At 52.5% G+C, this 22,104-nt stretch overlaps 1 protein-coding gene across 5 annotated transcripts in view; it reads right to left on the bottom strand.

The window, feature by feature from the left end:
- SUFU (SUFU negative regulator of hedgehog signaling) overlaps window positions 1-22,104 on the bottom strand; it is a 106,312-nt gene that overhangs the window by 7,103 nt on the left and 77,105 nt on the right. For 2 of the 5 annotated variants that reach the window (XM_045164136.1, XM_045164138.1), the window contains exons 9-10: window positions 9,206-9,340; window positions 7,523-7,661 (exon numbers count right to left, since the gene is read on the bottom strand). In XM_045164136.1, the coding sequence (XP_045020071.1) occupies window positions 7,523-7,661; window positions 9,206-9,340 (274 nt within the window). Of the gene's footprint in view, window positions 1-1,678; window positions 1,866-7,234; window positions 7,384-7,522; window positions 7,662-9,205; window positions 9,341-22,104 lie in introns of those variants that run through there. The other 3 variants (XM_045164137.1, XM_045164139.1, XR_006640540.1) reach the window with 3 other exon arrangements.

Below are 22,104 nucleotides of genomic sequence, written 5' to 3'. Positions count from 1 at the left end.
AATGAGAAAACTACCCCAAGTGGGCAGACAAAATATCACCACACCGGGCACTGTGCTAAGCGCTCATAGAGCTTATCTCCTTCAGATGAGGAAACTGAGACACAGATAGGTTATGAGATTTGCCCAGTGTCACATGGCTTGTGAGCAGCGGAGAAAAGATCATCTCCTGGTCCTTATTTTTTTGGCTGAGCTGGGTCTTCACTGGGGTGTGCAGGCTTAGTTGCCCCATGGCATGTAAGACCTTAGTTCCCCAACCACAGATTTAACCCAGGCCCCCTGCACTGGAAGGCGGAGTCTTAGCCACTGGACCACCAGGGAAGTCCCCATGTCCCAGCCTTCTCTGGACTCTAAAGTTAGTGTGCAAAGCAGAGCTTCCAGTTCCTGAAGTCTAACCCTCACGGCGTTTACTAGTGTATTGATTCTTCCGGTCACCTGCCCGTCAACCTACTTGATTCCAGAAGCATTCCCTGGGTGCCTCTGCTAGGCCTGGCCCTGGGTGGAGCCCTAGGGAAACAGCCATGAAAGCAGTCCATTCCCCAGCTGGACAAGCACCTTCCTGGGGTTAACAGGGAGCCAAAGGTCGTCTCCTTCTCAGGCTACAAGCCCACAGTCAGGGACAAAACAGCTCCAACCACCAGCCCATATCTCCTCACCAGTTTCTGTTTAAGAGCTTAGGCTTCAAGTGGAGACAGAGACAAAGTTTGGACAGGCAAAGCGGGTCTGCGAGAATGCCCACCTGAGATGCCCCCTCCCACCTTCCTCCTGGCTCCCTAAGCTGGGACCGCGTAACTCCTCTCATGGACTACCGTGGCGCTGCCCAATGCCACTGATTCCAGCTCCCACAGCCGGAGCCTCTGCTCCTCTTGCTCTTATCCCAGGGTTCCCCCCTCCCCCCCCCACCCCCCAAAGCCCGGAGTCTCTCGACCAGTTATCACCAGTCTGCTTGGGCAGTACAAAAGTCATATTCACATTTTGGGAATTTCCGGGGCTTGTTGCCATCTCTGCAAATGTGAGCACAAACACAAGCATACCTAAAACCCAATTATATTACAATGGCTCCAGTCCGGGCCAGGCTGAACTGATTTCTAACCCACAAATACTTGGGAGGGTGGACATTTCTGCCAGAGAGGTAAATAGGCCTGGGACTGTAACTAGTGCTGGGGGTGAGAGGGGGTGGGGGAGGGTTCACAGGAATGGTGACCACACAGAGAGACTCCAAAGAGCTGGAGAAATGGGGAAAATAATCCCACTAACAGGAGTTCAGTCCTAAGCCAGTTCTTCTGACAAAGGTGTGGAGTTGGTGGTGGAGAGAGTGTGAGTTACGGTGGCTTTCGGTAGACCAACTACCAAATGTGTACTATTAATATCTGTGTGTGGACTCATTTTATACTCAGCTGGGGGAGGGGACGGCAGGACCAAAAGGAGGGACAAACCCTAGTGGCTCCTCAATTTTCACTTTTGGTGATTGGCTGGTTCCTGCTGGAAACTTCGCATTATTTTAAAAGAATTGAATGGGGAAAATTGTACACGAGATCTGCATGATATTAAGGGTGACATTCCCTACAAAGAAACACGACAGACTGTCATAGCTCCAGGCACCTAATTTAATTTCCTTTGGGAGTTAAACCTTAGAAGCTTAGATTGAACAAACAGGCCCTGTTCTTTGTATATTTCAGACCTGGAGCTGAGAATGTTAACAGATCCTATCAACAGGACACTGGAGATAGACAGCCGCGATGCAGCAGCTCCTGGATGCTCTCACGAGGAACAGACACGCCGTTGTGATGCAACTGTGGGAAAAGCCTGTGCAGTTCTGGGACTTGGGACTCTTGAAGCTCCCTGGGTCCCCATGGAGCTGCCTGGCTCTGCCACAAATAATAATAAGAAGGGTTATGAGAATGACAGCAGTAAGGATAACACCGCCAGCAGCAGAAGCACCAGTGCCTCCTCCATGTGCCAGGCACAGGGCTAAGTGCTTGACTGGTATCATCTTGGCCACCCTGTGAGGAAGGTAACCATCATTTCCACTCTGCAGACGAGCGGGTATCAAGACAAGTCTGGACTTTAGAAGAGCAGTGACCTGAACTCATGGTGGTAGAAGATGTTCTTTTTCTGTCTGGGGAGGGCACCTCAATTCTAGAAGCCTCGTATACTCAAAGCTGACTTCTCTTCTCTGCTGGGGGAGGTGGAAGTGACTCTGGCTTCAACCCAATGGCCTGGAAAACCAGCGACACATCTCCTGGCCACCTGCTCAGCTCAAGAGGGCTGGAACCCTGGGCGTCACAGACATGCAGCTGTTCAAAACCAGGTTGGCCAAGTGGAAAGGAAGGCAAACCATGCCCCGATATAGTTTCCAATGGGGCAGATTTCCAGGTCAGCTCGGTAAACATGTACACGAGGCGACAGTTGCTCCAGTGCAGAAAACAGCAGTAGAAATACTACTACTAATGAGACAGCACTCACTGATGCTCATGATCACCAAGAACTGGGCATAAGAGGCTTACGTCTGTGCACAAACAGCCCTTGGAGGGAGAAGACGCTCCAGTGAGCGGGGAAGCCCCCCAAGCAATCTGAGAAGAAACTCCCTGGGGAGGATTTTGAAAACCTGGAGATACTAGGCACCATCTAGACCTTCTGAATCTGAGTAGCTAGGTCAAGGGATCTGCATTTTAAAAAGGCAACCCCTCCCTGCAGAAGATCCTGGTGGAGGGTACCCTGGGGAAACACACTCACAGGGGCAGTGGGTCTAGGCACAGGTTTAACCAACAGGGATGAGTTAGTGGCTGCAGCTCTCCCACCAGCTCTGACTGGTAGAGCTGTGAGGCGGGCAGTGGCTCCCTGCCCCATACTCCCAGCCTCCACCTTTGATCAAGGAGGGGACTTGGAACACAGGCCAGCAACTTACTCCAAGGTGCTCACACCCAGTGCCTTAGGATAGCCTGGCTGGCGGATGAAGACGGAGGATCGTCAACAATCTTCCCAATTCCCCAGGCCCCGGCAAGTTCCAGAAGGAACCTGAAAAAAGTGATCTTTCATCATGCCTGCCCTGGGCAGGCCTGGCGGTGGGGCAGGCAGGGGCCCAGCCACTGCAGATCTGATTCAAATGTCTGCGGTCAGTGATATTTCTGAGTCTGCAAACAGCACTGACAATGCCCACTCCTTCCCCTCGGTGTGACAATCCTCACTTTGTCTGGGGCCTTGTTTGCTCTTCGTGTTGACACGTTGTTCTTGCTTCCCAACAAGTTTGGCTTTCTTTTTCCCTCCCTTTCCTTCTCTCAGGGAAGGAAATGTGTTATTTACAGGGTAGGGCCTGCCAAGGAGCTGCTCTGGCACCCATGATGGCAGGGAGGAGGCAGGGACCAGGAAGCCATCCAGTCTGCGTCCCCCCAACACCAACAGGCCGGACAAAAGCTAGACGACGGCCTGGAGCACCCCCACCCCCACCCCCAGGCTCAGGGGCAGAGGTGCGGGTGTGGCAGGTACCCACTGCAGCAGCCACACAGTGAGGCTGCATTCATTTCCTGTTCTCGGTGGGTGGCGAGGGGTTGGCTGAGGTGGCCAGGAGCGGGCTCAGACTTCTCTTGCTCTGGCTGGCAGCTAGTGAGGGCACGACAGGCCCTCTCAGTCCTCTCCTGTACCTCCCCAGGCACAGTGCTGGGATTGAAGCCCTATGGCTGTACCTGTGACAACGAGGACCCTCGGACAGCCAAGCAAAGGTCTTCTGGGATTCCATGTTCACTAGTGCAAGGAGAAATAGCAGAGGCAAGCAAGAGGAGCTGCGCAGGGCCAAGGCCAGGGTTCACCAAGTGTCTTCCACACAATGTCCAAATGGGTGCATGGGACAGGAGAAGGCTGAGGCTTGTCCACAGGGTGGGGGGGTGAGTCAGCCACTGGGCGAGGACCAGAGCCCGGCAGTGACTCCCCAGATCTGGCCTGGAGAAGTGAAGCCCACTTGAACAGCTGTTGGGCGTCTTCTCCCAAGCCCCAGGCCTCCCATCAAGGCTGGCAGAGAATGGCTGGGAAAGGGGGGCCACCTGGGTGAGCCGTCAGACACCACACAGCTGAGAAAGCATTGCAGGGCTTAAAAAAAATATTCTCATATTTGGTGATGTGACCTCTGAGTGACCTCTGGGGCCGACTTCTCCCCCTTCAGATCAATCTTGGCTGGGGACGGATGAACGACTCAGCTCTGGGCCAGGCTCCCGCTCAGAGACTAACAGCCCAGTGTTGACAGACTCAAGGGAGAGAGGCTTGTTAAAGCCACTGGGTTGAGGAATGCTGGGGGAAGGTGTGTGCGGGAGCGGACGCTGGCAGGCCTTCCCAGGTCCAAAGACCCTCCTGTACTCCTCTGGAGCTGGCTGACAGCCTTCACCATCTCAGCAGAGATAAAAACAGCCAAGGGTAGGGCGGACGGAGGAGTCTGGTGTCAACCTCCGGAAACTGAACAGCCTAAGGAGTTGGAGGATTCCTGCCTCTCCAGTTCCTCCAGGAAGCGGGGAGTGTCCCCTATACTCACTCTGGGGTGGCAGGCAGCCCTGCCTTTCTGTGCACCAGGCCTTGACGTTCCTGGAGCTGGAGAGATGGGGCGGGGGTGGGGGGGCGGACCTGGAGAAAGGGGGCAGCCTCAAGGCAGGTGCAGGCCCAGGAGCTGGTGGGTGTGGGGGCCTGTCTGGGGCTACTCCAGAAACCCCGGAAAGGGCCCAGATTCCCTCACTTTCTGCCTTTTTCTCTCAGGCTCTCCTTTGTCATCTTCTCCCATGAGGGGTGTCTCTGCCATGCCACTTCCCCAAGAGATAACAGGCCTGGGCTGGAGGCCAGAACAAGGTGCCAAGGCTGGGAGCGAGGGCTTCCAAGGCTGTTGAAGGCTGATGCAAGAAAAGTCATCCTAGCCCCTCCCAATTCATCTGGGACCAACGGAGAGTGTTCCAGCAGCAGCCAAGAGAACAGAAGTCTGGGTTTCTTCAGTCCTGGGGCGGCTGCATTCAGTTCCTTCCTGCCTCCCTGCCCCCCAGAGGCCTGGGCACATGGGCCAGAGAGACATCCTGGAATCCAGAAGCATGAGGGAGAGGTTCCCATAGGAGGTGAAGGCAAGTCTCTCGGCTGGGGTCTCCCTCTAGAAGGGCCCAGTGTCTTTCCTGGGCTAGTGGATTGGGCCTTCACTGGTGACCTGGAGCCTGACCCCAGACCTCCAGGAGGTCCTCAGACTCCCAGCGAGACAGGCGGCCCCAGGGGGAGACTAAGAGGCCCACAAGTAATTACAAGCCCAGGTTCCCACAAGCCAGGGAGCTGCCTGTGACCACAGTGGCAAGACCCTAGAGAGGAAGGCGGGCTGATGCTGGCAGTCAGATGCAGAAAGTGCTGACTGCTTTGGGGGTGGGGAGATGAGGAGGGCTGGGCTGGGGGCAGGGGCAGAGGGTTTCCCAAGGCTCCTTGGACAGGGCCTGAGAAACCCCTGGGTGAATTAGGGTGCGTGCTTGGGGAGCGGGCCCCAGCCAGCCTTCCCGGGAGCTCCCCTGTGAGCTGGCCCCCATGGTGGACCACACTAATGAGCCCATAACACAGGCCTTTGATTAAGCAGCTCCCAGCACAGCAACTTTATTGAAACATGCCGAGGCCAGCGGCTGGTTCCCACCGCTCCGGTTCCCTGGGCAACAGCGCCTGGGAGGGGACCATGTGCTGGGAGTCAGCGGGGCGAGTGCTCGAGCTGGCTGAGGGGCTGCCAGGGAGGCGTGGGGGAGCAGAGCTGGAAGGAAACCCCAGCAGCTAGGGGATCAGGGGCTTGGGAACCAGGGTTGGGCCCAGACCTTTGAGGGGACTGAGGATCAATGGGACATGTGCTGAGCCCTCTGGAGGCCCAGGTCACCAGGCTGCTGAGAACTGCAGATGCTGACCCCCTACCCCCACCCCAGGCAGGAAGATGTTCCAGGAGGGATGGCGGGGCTCCAAGGACAGGTTCAGAGTAGAGCACGTCAAAGGCAACTGGGTGGCACTTATTCTCGAGTTGGAGAGGCTCTAGTTCCTACTTTCCCAAGAAAAAGTGCTTAACCTTCAATACGCAAAGCGCTGAGGACACTTCTGCTGAGACCTGTCAACACACTGTCACCTGCTGGGAATGATGATCTCTGACCTGTCAGGGCTGGGGTCTCCTGCATGGTCCACCCCCCACTCCTTCCCAGCTCTGTGCCGCCCCCGCCCCTGCTCTCCACAAGCAGCCTGGAGGGCTGGTACATGCTGGGGGTGGGAGGAGGCCCCTTCCACTTGTTCCAGGCTAATTTCAAATGCTATAGTTCAGAGCTTTTGCTAAGGTAACTACCAACACCACATGGACAGAAATCTAATGTTACCAAGTGGGACTTATAAAATGTATTTATAACTTTATGGTTCAAAGTAATTTTGTTATGAAACAATGTAATAACAACAGTGGAAAAAGGCAAGATAATTTATGGAACACAATATCCCTAAAGCATGGCTTCCATTTCTACCTCAGCTTAGTCTTGGGAGTCTGGTTGGTATCCTTTGTTTGCTGTTTGTTTTAATTAAGGGTTAGTATTTTGGTGGGGACTGGGAGGGAAGAGCTGGCCTGAGGAGGAGACACACACACACAAACTAAAAGCATGCTTACATTAATGGTAAATACACTTCACAGAGCCCCCCAGACTGGCCTAAACCCACTTCCTCTGTACTGTAATCCCCCTGCCCACTGCTGCCCCCCACTGCCCAGGATACACCACAGACAAGGCAGAGTCATCTTTTACATTAGGGTCAGATTCCCTTTCTGAGAGAGGTAAGGTGGCGTGTTCCTTCTCCCATGCCCCCAACAGACAAAAAAGGATGTTGTTCCTCTACTACATCTGGGAGTGGGCTGGACCAGGCCAAGTACCCGTTAGAGACCTGGGCAGGGTGGGGATTGGAAGGAGGCCTGTGGCTGTCAGGTCTGGGCACCCTGCTTGGCAATGGCTCGAGGCTGTGCCCCAGCCAGAAAAGCAAAGGAAGGACAAAGTATTCTGGAAAAAGCCAGCAGGTTTGCACTGAGAAGCTGGATGTCCGTCAGGAACACAGGAGAACCATTAGATGAGAGGGGGCAGGCTTGGTCTGCCGAGACCTGCCCATCACAGCCCATTGCCCGGTCCAGGTTCAGATGCCTACTTTCTAGGTATTCTGGTGGGCTTCCCCATATAGCGGAGAGTGGCTTCCACACTCCCTCCCACCCTGCTGCACCCCTCATTTCCTGTACCTTGGTTTACCTGAGATGCAGAAAGTCGCACATCCCTCAAAACTGAATTTCCATGGCAAACAGAATTATCCACAGCCAGAGCCTGGAAGGTTACTGTTCCTGTCTCGGGGGACAGGCAGAGGCCAGGAAGTGCTCCTAGAGCTGGTGGGCTAGGTGGAAGCATCCACACATCACATGGCATCTCTCCACTGGCCCCTCAGGAAGGCACCCCTGGGAGCTTGCCAAGGGAGGACAGGGAGGTGGTGGGCACAGGAAAGGAGGCAGGCAGAAGAGAAAGAGCCTTCTCACTTGTAACCAGGGTCCGTGAGCTGCGTAAGGGTGCTCCTCGGTGGCAAAGGCGCCTTCTACTCCCGTGGAGACAAAGGTGATGGCCATGTCACCTGTGATACTTTTATATGTAAAGTGCCGTCCGTGCAGGAGCCTGCCCCTGGGGATGGGAACGTGAGACAGTGAGAGCGGGCCTGGCCAGGGCGCTCGGGGACTGTGGGGGCTACGCTCCCGGGATGGGGTGCCTGGAAAATGCCCTCCTGACTGACCACCTGCCCACTAACAGGGGACTTAACTAAACATGTTCGTCTCAACACTTCCCAAGAGAAGCCTCTCACGAGTGTTCTACTGTCATCCTTCCGAAGTGTTCAAGGCTGGCAGACACCAGAGCAGCGTTCAGAGGGGCTGCAAGGGGAGAGAGGTCCACCTCTTCCGTGTCCTGGTGAGGAAACTGAGGCCAGAGGGGCCAGGTGGTAACGTGCCCAAGGTCAGGTCCAGAGCTAAAAGGGGGATCGTGCCCCCCTTTGTTTGGAGGGTGGGGATGAAGAAGCCCCTAAACAAATTTCCCACACCCCTGGGTGATGGCACAGGGCCCTCACAGCACAACCCTGTGTCTGGTCCACCCACTCCCAGGCCTCTCGTGAGATTTAAATGGTTACCAAGTCCACATCTTTAAAAAAAGCTGAAGCCAAGGAGGGTCACTCTGAGAGAGCCACAGAAGTTATTGTTAACCCCTAGTCTGGAAATAACACCTGGGGGAAGGGTGGGCAGGGGCAACTTGTGGGGACAGAGATGCCAGTCAGCAAAGGAAGCAAAACCTGCTCCTGGCTTCCTCAGGCTGCCTCAGATTAACCCTTCACCAGCCTAAAGGCCCTGAGCCTGGGCCGGAGAGGGAGCTGGGGGAGGAAGTGGTTGGGGTCCTTGGGGAGGTGTGGGGGTTGTACAGGGCCCCGGCCAGCCACTGGTCACTCTAACCACTGGCTGTCTTTGCCCTGTTGGGCCAGGCTGGTTTCCACCCAAGCTCTTTCCCCAGGCTCTGGGATAGTGGGGATGGTCCCAGCAAGTACAACCCCCTTCTTCCCTGTCACTGTTGTCCGGGTTTACAGTTATCCTTGCTGTAAAATTGAGGGTGGAACCCCCAGGGCTGTGGAGGAAGCCAGCTGCACAGGTTCCCCCAGGGCAGTGTCCTCATGCAGGAAGCTGCATTCTGGCCCTGGGGCTGGGTTTCTAGCACTGTGGATGGCAGCAGAAGGGACACAGTCTGGGCTTCTGAGTCCCTCAAGGAGTGTGCGGGCCACAGGGTGTAGAGAACTGAATGTTTTGCTGGAAAAACAGCAAAGCAGGAGAAAACAGAGCCCCACCCGTTAGAGCCCCTGCCCTACCACCCTAGTGTTACCAGGGACCCTGCCACTAGGCTGGTGGGATGGCAGGGGGGTGGTCTGAGACACCCTAGGTTACTGGACCTTTGTAAGGGAGCAGGGCAGGGGGAACACTTCTCTGCACAAAGGAGAGCTCTTCAGTGCAGTGGGGGCTACTGGTGGGCTTAGGGGCCACAGGCCTGCCCACAGGCCCACCCACAGGCCCAGGCTGGAGCTGCCTGACTAGCTCTCCTCCACCCCAGGGTCCTAGACTCCGCCAAGGCATGGGGGGCCAAGCACAGGCCTGGTAGCTCCTTGAAGCCAAGCTGTGCTCTGTGGCACTCACCTGAGGCAGAGAGGGATGAGGGCTCCTGACTCCTGGTTGAATTTCAGATGGACGCTCTCCAGCTGCCGCGTGCGGATCAGCTCGTGGGGAATGATGGCCGTGGAGCTGTCGCTTTCCAGGCTGTCTTTGCGGCTCCTGCAAAGCAAGCACAGGAACAGGTTCAGCACAAGGTGAAAACCGCAGGGCAGAGCAGGACAGGAGGCTCCCAGGCTGGGCTCCTGTGCAACGACAAGGATGGTGACTGATGATAAAGCTAACAACAGCCACCATTCACTCAGCCCGCATTTGCCAAGTGCCAGCTGCTGTGCGAAGCACCCCTCGCATGGTGGGCACAGCGCCTCTGTGAGGTGGGCACGATTTTTATGGCCCTTTAACAGATAAGGAGTCTGGGATCAAGTAAGTGATGTAACTTGTCCAGGTTGCACAGCGGGGGCTGTGGAGCTGGGATCTGGTCGCAGGTGGGTCTAGTTCTGAAACCTCATCTTTGGCCAACACACTGTAGAAAAGCTGTCACAGTGGCTTGTTCTTCCCTCAGATGGCAGCAGGGGTCTCTGGGAGCCCTTCTTCTGCTGCCCTGGAGTCCCAGACCCCAAGTTCTCCAATGCTGGGGTGCCAAAGTTTCAGGAGACTCAGCTCTGAAAGCTTCCTTCCAGCTGACCCTGAAAAGGCTGTGACATCAGAGCAGACTCAGAGCATGCACACTCCTGCTGGCGGCCCACAGCTACAGTGACATGCACACCCTTCATCCAACAGGAAATGACACAGGCCTCACCGAAGGGTGGAGAGCAAGGCTCGCAGGATTCAGATCTGAGAGCCTGGCTGGGCAGTGGGGCCAGCCGCCACCCTACTGGGCAATGAGGCCCCAGGAGTGCAGTACCAGATTCTTCCTGACTGTGGCTCCCGCCACGGCATGTTGCCACTGCTGCCTCACACCCCTTCCTGTCCTGCTTCCCACCCACAGCTTGCTCCATAGCTGGGCCACAGGGCCCCTTTGCAATCTAAGATTCACTCTTTCAAATTCAGCTGCCCCCAATGATGACCTCGAAAATCTGCCCCAGCTGGAAGTGAGGGTTAGCCACTGATCTCATTCAAAAGACTAGATCCTGGTTTGGACTGTGAATTTCAAAATAATTACTCAAGTATCCAATCAAAATACTAGGTGCTGGGCTTCCCTGGTGGCGCAGTGGATAAGAATCCGCCTGCCAACACAGAGGACATGGGTTCAACCCCTGGTCTGGAAAGATTCACATGCCAAGGAGCAACTAGGCCCGTGTGCCACAACAACTGAGCCGTCAAGCCACAACTATTGAAGCCCATGTGCCTAGAGCCTGTGCTCTGCAACAAGAGAAGCCACCATAATGAGAAACCTGTGCAATACAACCAGAGAGTAGTCCCAGCAACCAGAGAAAGCCCACATGCAACAACGAAGAGCCGGCACAGCCAAAAATGAATAAATATAATAAGTAAATACTGGGGGAGAAGCTTTAGTTATTTATCATTCAAGCGGCAGAAGCCATCCAGGATGTCTGGGTTTGATAACCTCCTTATACACTGGAGGGCTGAGGGCTGCAGCCTGTGGCCCAAGAGGCACCCCAACACTCAGAGAGCAGCTCCCCAGAGGGAGAAGGTGAGGTCTGTAGGCAAGATGGAGGGTGACATGGGGCAGCACGGGGCCCCACTGAGGCAGCGACTTATAAGCCCACGGTAACAGGGGCCATTCCCACCAGCTGCATGGATCCACCCCCAGGTGTGACTGCTCTTTCACAAAGTAGTCTCTTCCTCTGGGCTCCCAAAGCCAACTCTGAGTTGCCCTTTGCCCTAGCACCTCCTTTGACAAGCCCTTTCAGACCTGTGAAGAAGACAAAACACGCTGGCCAAGCAGGTCACAGAATTTCAGGGCTGGGAGGAAACTCTGAGGGTGTTTAATCTACCTCTTTCCTTTACGAAAGAGACCCGGTAAAGCATCCAAGGTCAGAGAGCTGGGCTGTGACAGGCCAGCATGGGAGCCTCGGACCTCTGACCAGCTCTCTTCCCCTGAGGCCCTGGCCACTACGCTTCCCTTTGGAGGAAGGCAACACCAAACACCAGCCTGGGGGCAGGACTCAGGAAAGGCAGCAGCTCTCTTTGGTGAGCCCTTACTCTGCTCCAGAGTAGGACCCTACACCAGGTAAATTTTTCTGTGGTTAACCCTTCTTGTACAGGTAAGGAAACTGTGGCTCAGACAGGAGAGGGGATAAGCCTACAGTCAGAGTTTAAGAGGAAGAACCAGGGTGTGACTCTCACCATCACTTCCCTGTGTCACCTCTGAGACACATCACCCACCACCAGGCTCCCAGCCCAGCTGCCAGATGGGGCCGGGCAGCGGGCCTCTCTGACACAGGCAAAAATGCGGATGAATAGCAACTGGGGGGTGGGGGCAGCAGGCTGGGAGAGCAGAATCAACAGCACACAGGGCTAGAGACGTCTCAAGCTGGAGGGAAAAATAAATTGTTGAAAGTCAGCTAAAGTCACCTTGGTAACTGCTACAACACACTCACCCGGAACGAGGACATCAAACCCAAGTGCAAACAGCTTTAAAGAAATGGAAAAGAACTTAATCATCTGAAGAATTAATGTGACAAGTGCCCACATTTACACCTCCCACCAACCTTCAATCATTTGAAAACGTACTTTAATCTTTAAAGAGAAAAAAAAAATTGCAAAATGCTAGATCTGCAGTCCTGGAGCTTGGGTATTTCCGGCCTGCTGCTTCAATGGAAACAGGGCAGATACACACACACACACACACGCACACGCACACACACACGCACACACACACACACGCACACACACACACACACACACACACACACACACATGCAGGAGCCCAGCTTTTTGCTGATTTGTTTTTTCTGGACATCGATGCAGAAGCATGAATTATTTGTGTGGGCTGGGTGAGGTATTAAATCTGCAGCCGACACAGGTTTGCAATGTTTTGCACGGTTGTCAGCTTAATCTTAGTCATAAAAAAATAAGTAGTGTGCTCGCCAGCGTGGCCTAATTTTTCAGCTGGGCTGTTTTCTCCCTGAGTTCCTAGTGGAGGGGAAGGCAGAGCTTCGGGGTTGGAGGGGAGAACTGCTCCCAGGGAAGGCGTGGTGGCCGGCAACCTCCAGGGGCTGCTGGGGAGATGGAGCCAGGTGATAAAGTATGCTCAGGGAGGCAGAGTGGCTAATAAACGTAGGTTTGGGGTTCGAGTCCCATATGACCTTGGGCAAATAACTTAACTTCTCTCTAAGCTTTACTATCTTCTTGGTGGGAAGAATAATAATACCCTTTCCTTATAAGGATTAAATGAGATGACCTAGGTGAAGCATTAAACAGTGCCTGGGATGTAGTAGGTACTCAAAATGTATCTGGAAGGCATTACCAGGATGTTAGCGGGCTGCCTCTAGAAGTCTATCTGCTCCTCATGCAGGAATGTTGATAACTTAATAGAGACTTATTTGCCTTTACCCTGGGCCCAGAATCCAAGTGCCTCTAGCCAAGTCAGTCCCCCTTTCTGAGCAAAGGTCCTTACCCTGGGCTTGGGAGGGGGACTTCTGAGATGGGGCAGCAGTCACTGTGGGCCCTGGTCAACCACTGGTATTCTGGGAAGGCCCGACTACAGGTCAGCAAAATCCCTTGAGGCCTTTGTTCTGCTGAGGGATGTGCTGGCAGGGCTCCCTTCCTGCGCAATGAGCACAATGAGCCTTCCTGCAATTCTCATCCACTGGTCCTCAAGTCAGCCAGAAGTAGGTTAATTCATTCTCCACGACAGCCTTGTACATCCCCAAGGCCGCTCCTACAGCCCAACAAGAGTTTCTCTTCCAGGATTTGTGGCCCCAACTTTCAACAATATTCTCTGCTGTTGTTATTGTGGTTTTCAACTATATTCTTAAGATAAGGTCCTAAATCATCCATCCATCCAAGTAATTCTCCCTTGCATTCACTCTAGCTTGTCAAACTCTAGTGTTATGTCCAGAAGTGAAGTACCATGTGTGGAAATACAGTACGTGGTTTAACCAGCACATATCACAGAGAGACTGTGAGCTTTCTTGCTTGGGATACTTTATTTCTATTAAAACTGTCATCAAATTGTCCATTCTTTGTAACCTCGTCATAGCTACCAACTTATACCGCACTCCTTCTGTCAACAAATCCCCCTCAGGCTTTCTCCCATGGACTAAGCTTAAACCTCTTCTTCCCCCGCCTGTGTGTACTCTAGACGATTTGGAGCTTGAAACAGAACTCTGCTGTTACTCAGCTAGGGTTTCGAGCGGTCCGGATATTTCTGAAACCTGGCTCTGGCACACATCATATTGGCGTTTCCCCCGACTTCACATCACTGACAAAACTGATAAACTTGCCATCCATGTTCTCATCCCAGGCTTTGATTAAACAGTGAACAGGACAGGGCCAGGCAGACAGGCTGACAGATTGACATCATTACTCTTCGGGTATGCGCATCCAACTGACTGTAATCAACCCAACCATTCCACCGCTACGTCCCTCACCCTCCTGGATGGTCTGTAGACATTTCTGTGTCTTGCCAACGATGATGTCAGAAGACACTCTCCAAATGTCTTGCTCACCCCCACCTATATGAGGTCTATAGCACTTCCTTTATCTACCAGGTAGAAATAGGTTAAGTGTTTCTGAAAAGGCAGTGAGGAAGGTCCGGCAGGCCTGACTCGCTGTGAAAGCAAGCCTCACTGTTTTTCCTTAGGGAGTGTTCACAGCCTACTCACTGAACAATCTAGCCCAGAGTTTTCCCTGTGAGTTGACACCAAGCTCGCTAGTCTAGAGAGTGAAAGATGCTTTTCGCATCTTGGAACTTCTGAGTGCTTTCAGTCTGCCAACACCTCTCTCCCATTCCCTCAGAGATTACTGACACCAGCTTTCTGAATCTCATCTGCCAATTGGACTGGTATTCTGGGGTGCAATACATGTGGACCAGGAGATTGGAAATCATGGCTTCAATCCTCTTTTATCAATGCCTTTGTGATTCTTCCTAGTCTAATAACCATTCTATTTGAGATGGAAGCTAACAGAAGTAGAGTAAATTTTTGCTGCCTCTCTGTCTCTGATTAACATCGCTCTGTCCAAACAACAGGACCTAGGTTTTCTTCTTCTCATTCTAAACAGAAGTATAAAAAATAGTCCTTTTTGCTGATCATAGCACTTTTTTTGCAAGACTTAGCTCTTCTTGAGTTTCAGCTTTTCTTGTTGGTCTAACATACTTCTAGCTTTTGTTCAAATTCTTCAAAAATATTCTGAGTTACATAAAGACTTCTCTACATATCTTTACTGGTCCCCAGAGATATTACACCTCCTTTCAGTTTTCAGGGGACTATCCACAATAATAATAAAAGGTACCAACTATGAAGTCATTTCCTACTCCAGCGGATCTTCCAGCCCCAGGGATAGAACCCATGTCTCCTGTACCTCCTGCATTGGCAGGCGGATTCTTTACCATTGCACTACCTGGGAAGCCCAACTATGAAGCCAGGTCCTATGCTAAACCCTGTATATATTTGTTCCTTTCATTTCTATAACAACCCTATTGTTGTTGTTCAGTCACTAAGTCATGTCTGACTCTTTGTGACCCCATGGACTGCAGCACACCAGCCTTCCCTGTCCTTCACTATCTTCCGGAGCTTGCTCAAACTTGTGTCCATAGCGTTGGTGATGCCATCCAACCATCTCATCCTCTGTCGCCCCCTTCTCCTCCTCCCCTCAGTCCTTCCCAGCATCAGGACCACAATAACAGAAAACTAGTCAAAATGACCACATGGATCACAGTCCTACATAACTCAATGAAGCTATGAGCCAACCCGTGCAGGGCCACCCAAGATGGACAAGTGACGATGGAGAGTTCTGACAAAACGTGGTCCGCTAGAGAAGAGAATGGCAAACCACTTCAGTATTCTTGCCTTGAGAACCCCATGAACCGTATAACAACCTTATAAATAGGTATTATTTTTCCCATTTTACAGATGAAGAAACTGAAACCCAGACACTTAAATAACTAGACCCAAATCGCACAATGAGGTAATAAATGGCTGAGACAAAACCCCTAGGTCTTCCTGATGACAGCAAACATATAACCACAATATTTATTCTTAAGAGCCTCCCATCCCTTTGAGTGGTCTTTCCTTCTGGGGTTTCCAAGGCCACGAAGACACATCTATTTTTTTCCCCTGAACTCTTAAAAAGAATTGCTTCCTAGAAACCACAGCAGGGCTTCCCAAAGGGCATTCGATGGAATTTTAATTTAAGACACACTTTTAGAAAAGCAGATGTGGCAAGGGCTGGATGCAGCACACTGCATCTCAGATGAGAGATTCATAAAACGTTGGCATTTCGAGGAATCTGAGGAGGACTATGCAGGGCAAACCAACCAGTTTCACTTCGTGTAAGCCAGTATCTTCCAAGCTTAGCCACAGGAATCCCTTCTCACTCAATCCCCAACAAAGTCCCTTACAAGGTTGTAGGGACCCTCCCTCTGGGGACCCCTGACCAAGCAGTGTTCTGACAGGGCCCAGGGTTTTCCCTCCTAAACCCTGCTCTGCCTAAGTACTTTGTCCCAAGGACCTGTCACGCCTATGGCGTCGGCCTCCCTGCCAGTCAGTCAGGTGCACGCGAGGCACTCCATCAACTCCTTCACCCCACGGCAAGACGCTCTCAGGAGGCCTGTCAGACAGCTATCCAATGCTCACCTTGAGCTCTCGGCCTGATGCTGGGGAAGCTGAAGTTCCTCTGAGTGAGCAGGGATTACCTTAGTGCCAGTTCTGTGATTTCTACCTGGAATATGTCATTCTTTTCACTACGCAGGGTAAGCTGTAACAGCTCCTACAATATCACTTCTTTGACTTTCCTCAATACCTCTAACGTACTTTCCACTTCCCATTACTCCCTTTTTGGGCTATACCCATTGACTTCCTGCTACGGAAGATGAGCTTTTAGCTCACTTTCATCTCACACTCCCTCCTTCCCAAGATAACTGTGCTGTAAGTTTGTTTGGATCAGTATTAAGCGTTGACGTATTATACAATACTAACGCTATTTACAGCTGAGCTTCCCTGGTAGTTCAGCTGGTAAACAAGCCGCCTGCAATGTGGGAGACCTGAGTTCTGTCCCTGGGTTGGGAAGACCCCCTGGAGAAGGGAACAGCTACCCACTCCAGTATTCTTGCTTGGAGAAGTCCATGGACAGAGAAGCCTGGCAGGCTACAGTCCATGGGGTCGAAAAGAGTCAGACATGACTGAGCAACTTTCACTTTCACTTCACTTTCATGGAGTATATACTATGATTACTTTTCCTTTTTAGCGTAATTTTCTATTTTTCTTGTATTTAATAACTGTATTGTTTTCTATGAATTTCAATAATTCAATCCTAAACTAACTAACAATGGCCTGCAGATTGTCCCAAGACTTTCAAATAGAGCAAATATTTATCAATTTTATCTTTTTAAAGACATTTCTCCAGAGGATCCTTCCAAATGACTCCAGTCTGAACTCACTGCCCTCCATTCTTGCTACATAGGTGTCCTCACGGTTTCACCCTTCACCTTCACGCTGGCGAATCCTCTCCCCTCTTTCTCATGGGGGATCCTGTTTCTTGTTTCCCGAGTATTTTCTTGACTCATTTGATGGAGCATATCTTCTAGCAGATTTCACTTTATTTTTCAGTGTGCTTCTCTCTGATCTGTCACCTTTAGGAGTTTGCAGGCAAACTAACATCAACTTTACTCTGTGCACTGGTTCGGAGACTTTTGTGGCCTTCCTTCCAGTTATTTTTTCCTGAGGAGGGGCAGATACCTCCTCTACTTTTATCCTCTTTTACAGGCAGTACCTAGTGGTGATGAGGCCTAGATCTGGATTCAAAAAACCCAAAGTTCAAATTTTGGGTCTGAACCTTCTTAATCTTGGCTCATTGACCCAGGATAAGTTATAAAATCTAGCTAAGCCTCTGTGTTCTAGTTTGTAAAATGGGGACAAAAGTAATCCACAATACAGGGCCTGGCAGATGGTGATACTTAGTAAAAATGCCTGCTTGGCCACAGAACCTGTCCAACCCAGGATCCTTCCTGTACTGGGAACACTGAGCAATGGTTTACGGGATGGCTCAGAGAGGCACGCCTTAGTAATTCAGCAACTGATCTAAATCTTCCCATTTCTTTCTTTTTTACCACCTGTCTATATAACACATTCTATATTTACACTTCCCACTGTATAAGGGGACTTTTTATATATCCTAACACGCCTTCTCCTTCCAATGGCAGGAGAGACTCCTTGTTTCTAGCACTGCACAGATCGCAGTACATGCTTCTGGTCACCCTACCCACACTTCACAGGTTGACAGAACCGTAGCCATGTTTCCTCTGCACTCTGCTCTCAACAGATTGAAAAGTCTTAATTTTTCCATTTTAGCCTAAGGGTGTTGGTCATATTCTGTCAATGGCAGCAAGTGTAGAAAGAAGAGGAGCCCAGCCACCGTGACTCCTTTTAGCCACAACCCCAGCCCTGTGACAGTGATGATGTCTGCACTGGCTATGCGCTTGGGGCCTTCTCCTTGGGGACGCCAGGGAACAGGAACCAGGGCACCCGGCTTGGCAACGATTCAGAAGTGAAGTGGGTTTGGCCTGCTGAGCCCAGTCCAACCTCTGGCTTCTGCCCACTGGCCTGGGAGATTGTTCCTTTTGCTTTCAGATTGCTGACGAAAGCGCTGAACTTTCCAGAGAAAGAAGCACTCGCAGGTCTCCCTTCAGGGCAGGACTGGGACGGGTGTGGGTGGGAGTGAGGGCCCAGCTTAACTCCACAGGTGCTGTTACCGCTGAGTCCAGACAAATTCTCTGATGAGGATGACACAGGGGTACAAGGCCAACACCAACAGCCAAATGACAAAATGCAGTATTTTCACTGTGAACATCTCAAGGAGAAAAAGGTGATGATAGAAGAGTGGGATGGAGTGTGGGTGAAGAAATCAGGGTGAGGAACCATTGTGTTAAGGTTGGTGGATCCCTCCATCAACTACTAACTCCTCTGGGAACCGGGGACCTCCACCCTGCAGCCCCGTGGTCTGACTTGGGTCGGGGACGAGGACCCCTGCACTCCTGAATGAGCCAGCTCCAGTTAGAGCCCTTGGCTTTCTGTTTCCTGAGACACTGAGTCATTTCCTCTCTCTACCTCTCACCTTTGAGCCTTCCTTTTCCCTTCCCTGGAGAAGTGACTCACTGCTCAAGTGTTGGGTGACACTGAGGATCAAGGATGGGTGATAAAAATACTCCTGATTGTGCAACTCAAGGAGGAGGAGATGCAGCGTGGACTGAGAATTTCGACGTGCTGACCATGAACTCTGAGGCTGGGGCATTAACAATGGCCCCAGCTTCACCTCTTTGGGGAAGTGGACAGAGAATGGAGTTCAAACAGAAATTCACCCAGGCAGGAGCACTTTGGAGCCCTCATTCTGCCCTTTCAAATGTGTATTTCTGAGAAGGGCACGTAAAGGCAGGCGCTCAGCAAGACAACAGCGGCTCACAGGAGCCTGAGCCCTTCCCCTCGTCAGCCCTGTGGGGCCTGGCAGGGGCCCTGAGGACAGGGCTGTTTCTTTTTCTTTTGGGTTTTCTCTCCAGTGAAAACAACCGTACTTCCCCAGTGTGGGAGGGGTGAGGGGAGCCAACGTGACACGTGGGCTCCTGGCGGGCCACTGTGCTGACACGATGGAGCCCCCGGAGCAGGGTTATCCAGGCCTGCCCTGCGTGCGGGAAGTGACGGCAACAGCCCAGCTGTTTTCCCAGATGGACACTCACCTTCCTTCACCCAATTCACTGGATGCAAACGAGATATTGTCTTCTTCTAATTAATCTTCATGGGCCTCATAGGCTGAACAAAACAAAACACATGCGTGCTAAGTCGCTTCAGTCATGTCTGACTCTTTGCGACCCTATGGACTGTAGCCCACCAGGCTCCTCTGTCCATGGGATTCTCCAGGCAAGAAACTGGAGTGGGTTGCCATTTCCTTCTCCAGGGGATCTTCCCAACCCAGGGATCAAACCTGTGTCTCTTACATCTCCTGCATTGGCATTGGTAGGCAGGTTCTTTACCACTAGCGCCACCTGGGAAGCCTGAAAACAAAACACAGTTTTCTTTAAAGAATGACTCCTTGGCCAGGTCACAAGCTCTTCAAGATGGGGACTGAGGCAGTAGGGACCCCCTCTTCAAACGGCCAAACAGATGGGAGCGGAGACACTCATTAAAGTGGAGAGAAACGCACGTTGTGCTCTGGGGCATGCTGGGGGGAAGGTACAGCTGACAATGCCGTGACGGGAGAAGCCATGCTACAAAACTTTAATTTTTCAGAAAGTTAAGGCAACAAGAAAAAAAGCCTTAAATGCTGCTGGTGCAATTCCAGAAGACTGAAAGAGCTCAGAGATGATGGTTAGTGTGCTTTTTAAAGGTACCTCACCACAAAGGGTTTCTCCCACAGCCAGGAACCTTCCCTACCAACACATGTGCACACACACCCAGGAGCCCTGTCCCTCTTTGGAGGAGGGGGGCGTTGTTATGTGATCCAGAGAGCTCCCTAGAGGTGCCCCAGCCTCGGTCAGTGAGCCACTGCAGAGGGAAAAGGAGGAGGGCTGGTACCCCGAGGCAGCTTCCCAGCACCGGAGCAAGTTTACAGAGAGGCGAGCCTCGCCACGCAGTGCACCTGACCACGCTCATCTCCCAGTCCCTGTGCGGAGCCTGGGGAGCAGAGGCCGGGCTCCGTACCACAGTCCACGTCTAAGCCAGCCACCTCAGACACGGGATGCCAGTGACTTTTCCCCCCTTGACCCAGGTCCTTACAAATGCTGGCAGGCACAGTGCCTAAGCTGGGCTCCCCTCAGTGGCACAGAGGAGCTGCTTCCCAAACTCACGCGGGCGGGCAGTGGGAAGGGAGGCGCCAGCAAGCCGAAGGAGGCTTTTCTCAACTGGTCATCTTGGGAAAAGCCAGATACAAATTTCACGGCTGGAATGCAGGGGTTGTGAAACGCTGGAAGAAGCCCCACAGAGGGCCAAGGGCTCCCCTTCTGGGAAGGCGGTGAGAGGAGGGCTGGCAGGGGCGAGTGGGAGAGAAGCAGGTTACCCAGAGGGGCCTGCCTTTCTGGGAAGCAGGAAGTGAGGCCTCAAGAAAGAAAGAAATCCCCTAGCCCTGAAGCGGTGGAGAGGCCAGAGGTACGGCTGATTTTGTTTCTGAACACGAGGGCAACAAGGCTTCGTGTCAAGAAGGAACTGTGGTATAAATGAGCCAATTATGACACATTTCATTATCTCAGGGATTTGGAAGCACTGAGGCTGGCAGCATGTCCTCCTTGAGTTAAATACAAACAGTAAGCTTCTAACTCGGGGCTTTAGCCTGGACCTTGGCCTCAAGGGAGAGGTTTCTATTCATGCTCCGACTCGTGAGAAGGGGTCGGCCTGGGAGGGGGAGAGACAGGTCTGGGGTGCCCCTCACATGGGCCCTGAGCGTGGCGTGAGGAGTTAATACCGTGTTAACAGCTGAGGGACAGCCCTAAGTGCCACCCTTTCCTCACCAAATCACTTATTAGCCTTTCTGTACCTCAGCCTCCTCACCTAGAAAAGGGGGATAATAATATTTTCTACTTCACAGGGTGACCACGAGGGTGGTATTAATACAAAGCCCTTGGAACATGACCCGGCACACGCGCTTCACCAGTAGTGCTGGCTGCTACTGAGACGGGAAAGAGCGAGTGTCCGAGTCCCCCAGGCAGGCCAGAGCCTCGCTGCTCATGGCCAGGCTCCACAGCTCTTCTGCTTCTCCGCTCTATCTCCACAGCCTCCTCAAATCATGTTTGGCCCCATGAGGACCACATCTCAGAGTCCCCACCCAGAAAGCCTGACTAAAGGAAAACTGGACACAAAGACACAACACAGCCTGTGCCCATTGTGCCCCCGCAGGGAGAGAAGCAAACACTGGTGCCAGCACGTTTTGGGTCGGCTTTCTCAGTCGCGATCCAGGCGGTTTATCTGAAATGGGGTCAGCTCCCAGGGTGGGCAGCACAGATATTACACTCGTGCTTGCTAATGTGAATCGAGTCCACCACCACTGATCCTGAGATAACAGGGAGCTGGAGACTAGGGGGCAGGGGGTGGTGTTGGAAAATGTTCTTGGGGAAGGAGAAACCAGTTCTCAACCAAATGCTAGCAGATTGGTAACTAGGACCAATGACCTTAGAGGAGACAGTGCCAATTCCCTTCAGACTGCAGATTCCAGTGCCTTAGAGATGTGACTGGGTCCCTGAGCTGCAGGGAGGGGAGAGGACCCCAGAGGGTTGCACCTCTGCTCTACTCTCATCCATCTCTCTGTAGCTCAGCCAATTCAGGCCAGAGTGGAGGCTGCAGCTCTGCCTTGTCTGCAGACGGCCCGTGGACCAGGTCCGATCCTCACTGCCCAGCAGACTGAGTCTGGGCTAGATGTGAGCACCCAAGAACCTTGAGCCCAGCAAAAGGTTGCTGGGGCTACAGCAGCTGAAAGTATGCCCAAGACAGGGCGTGAGAGTTCAGGCTTGTTCCAGATATATAACAGGGGCAAGTGGGGTACCTCCACAGGAGCCCCTGCCCTTCTGCCCAGAAACCTAGACCTTCAGAGGTGGAGGGGCCATCTGAACTAAGACCGTCTACAAGTTATGGGGCAATCTGTTTGAGCCTTTGAGACTACAAGTACCTCCCAACCTCCCACCAGTGCCAACAGGGCCCAGAGGAAGAGGCCCAGTTCAGGGCATGGGAAGAAGTATGGCCCTGGGATGGGAGCCAGACTCCCAGGTGGAGAGTTTCCAGATGCCCCATGACTCTGCCTGGCCCTCTGCAGCTGCCAGGGGA

This window comes from Bubalus bubalis, chromosome 23 (genome assembly GCF_019923935.1).
Source record: "Bubalus bubalis isolate 160015118507 breed Murrah chromosome 23, NDDB_SH_1, whole genome shotgun sequence".
Classification (NCBI taxonomy): Eukaryota; Metazoa; Chordata; class Mammalia; order Artiodactyla; family Bovidae; genus Bubalus; species Bubalus bubalis.
This window is presented reverse-complemented; position numbering and strand designations above follow the sequence as displayed.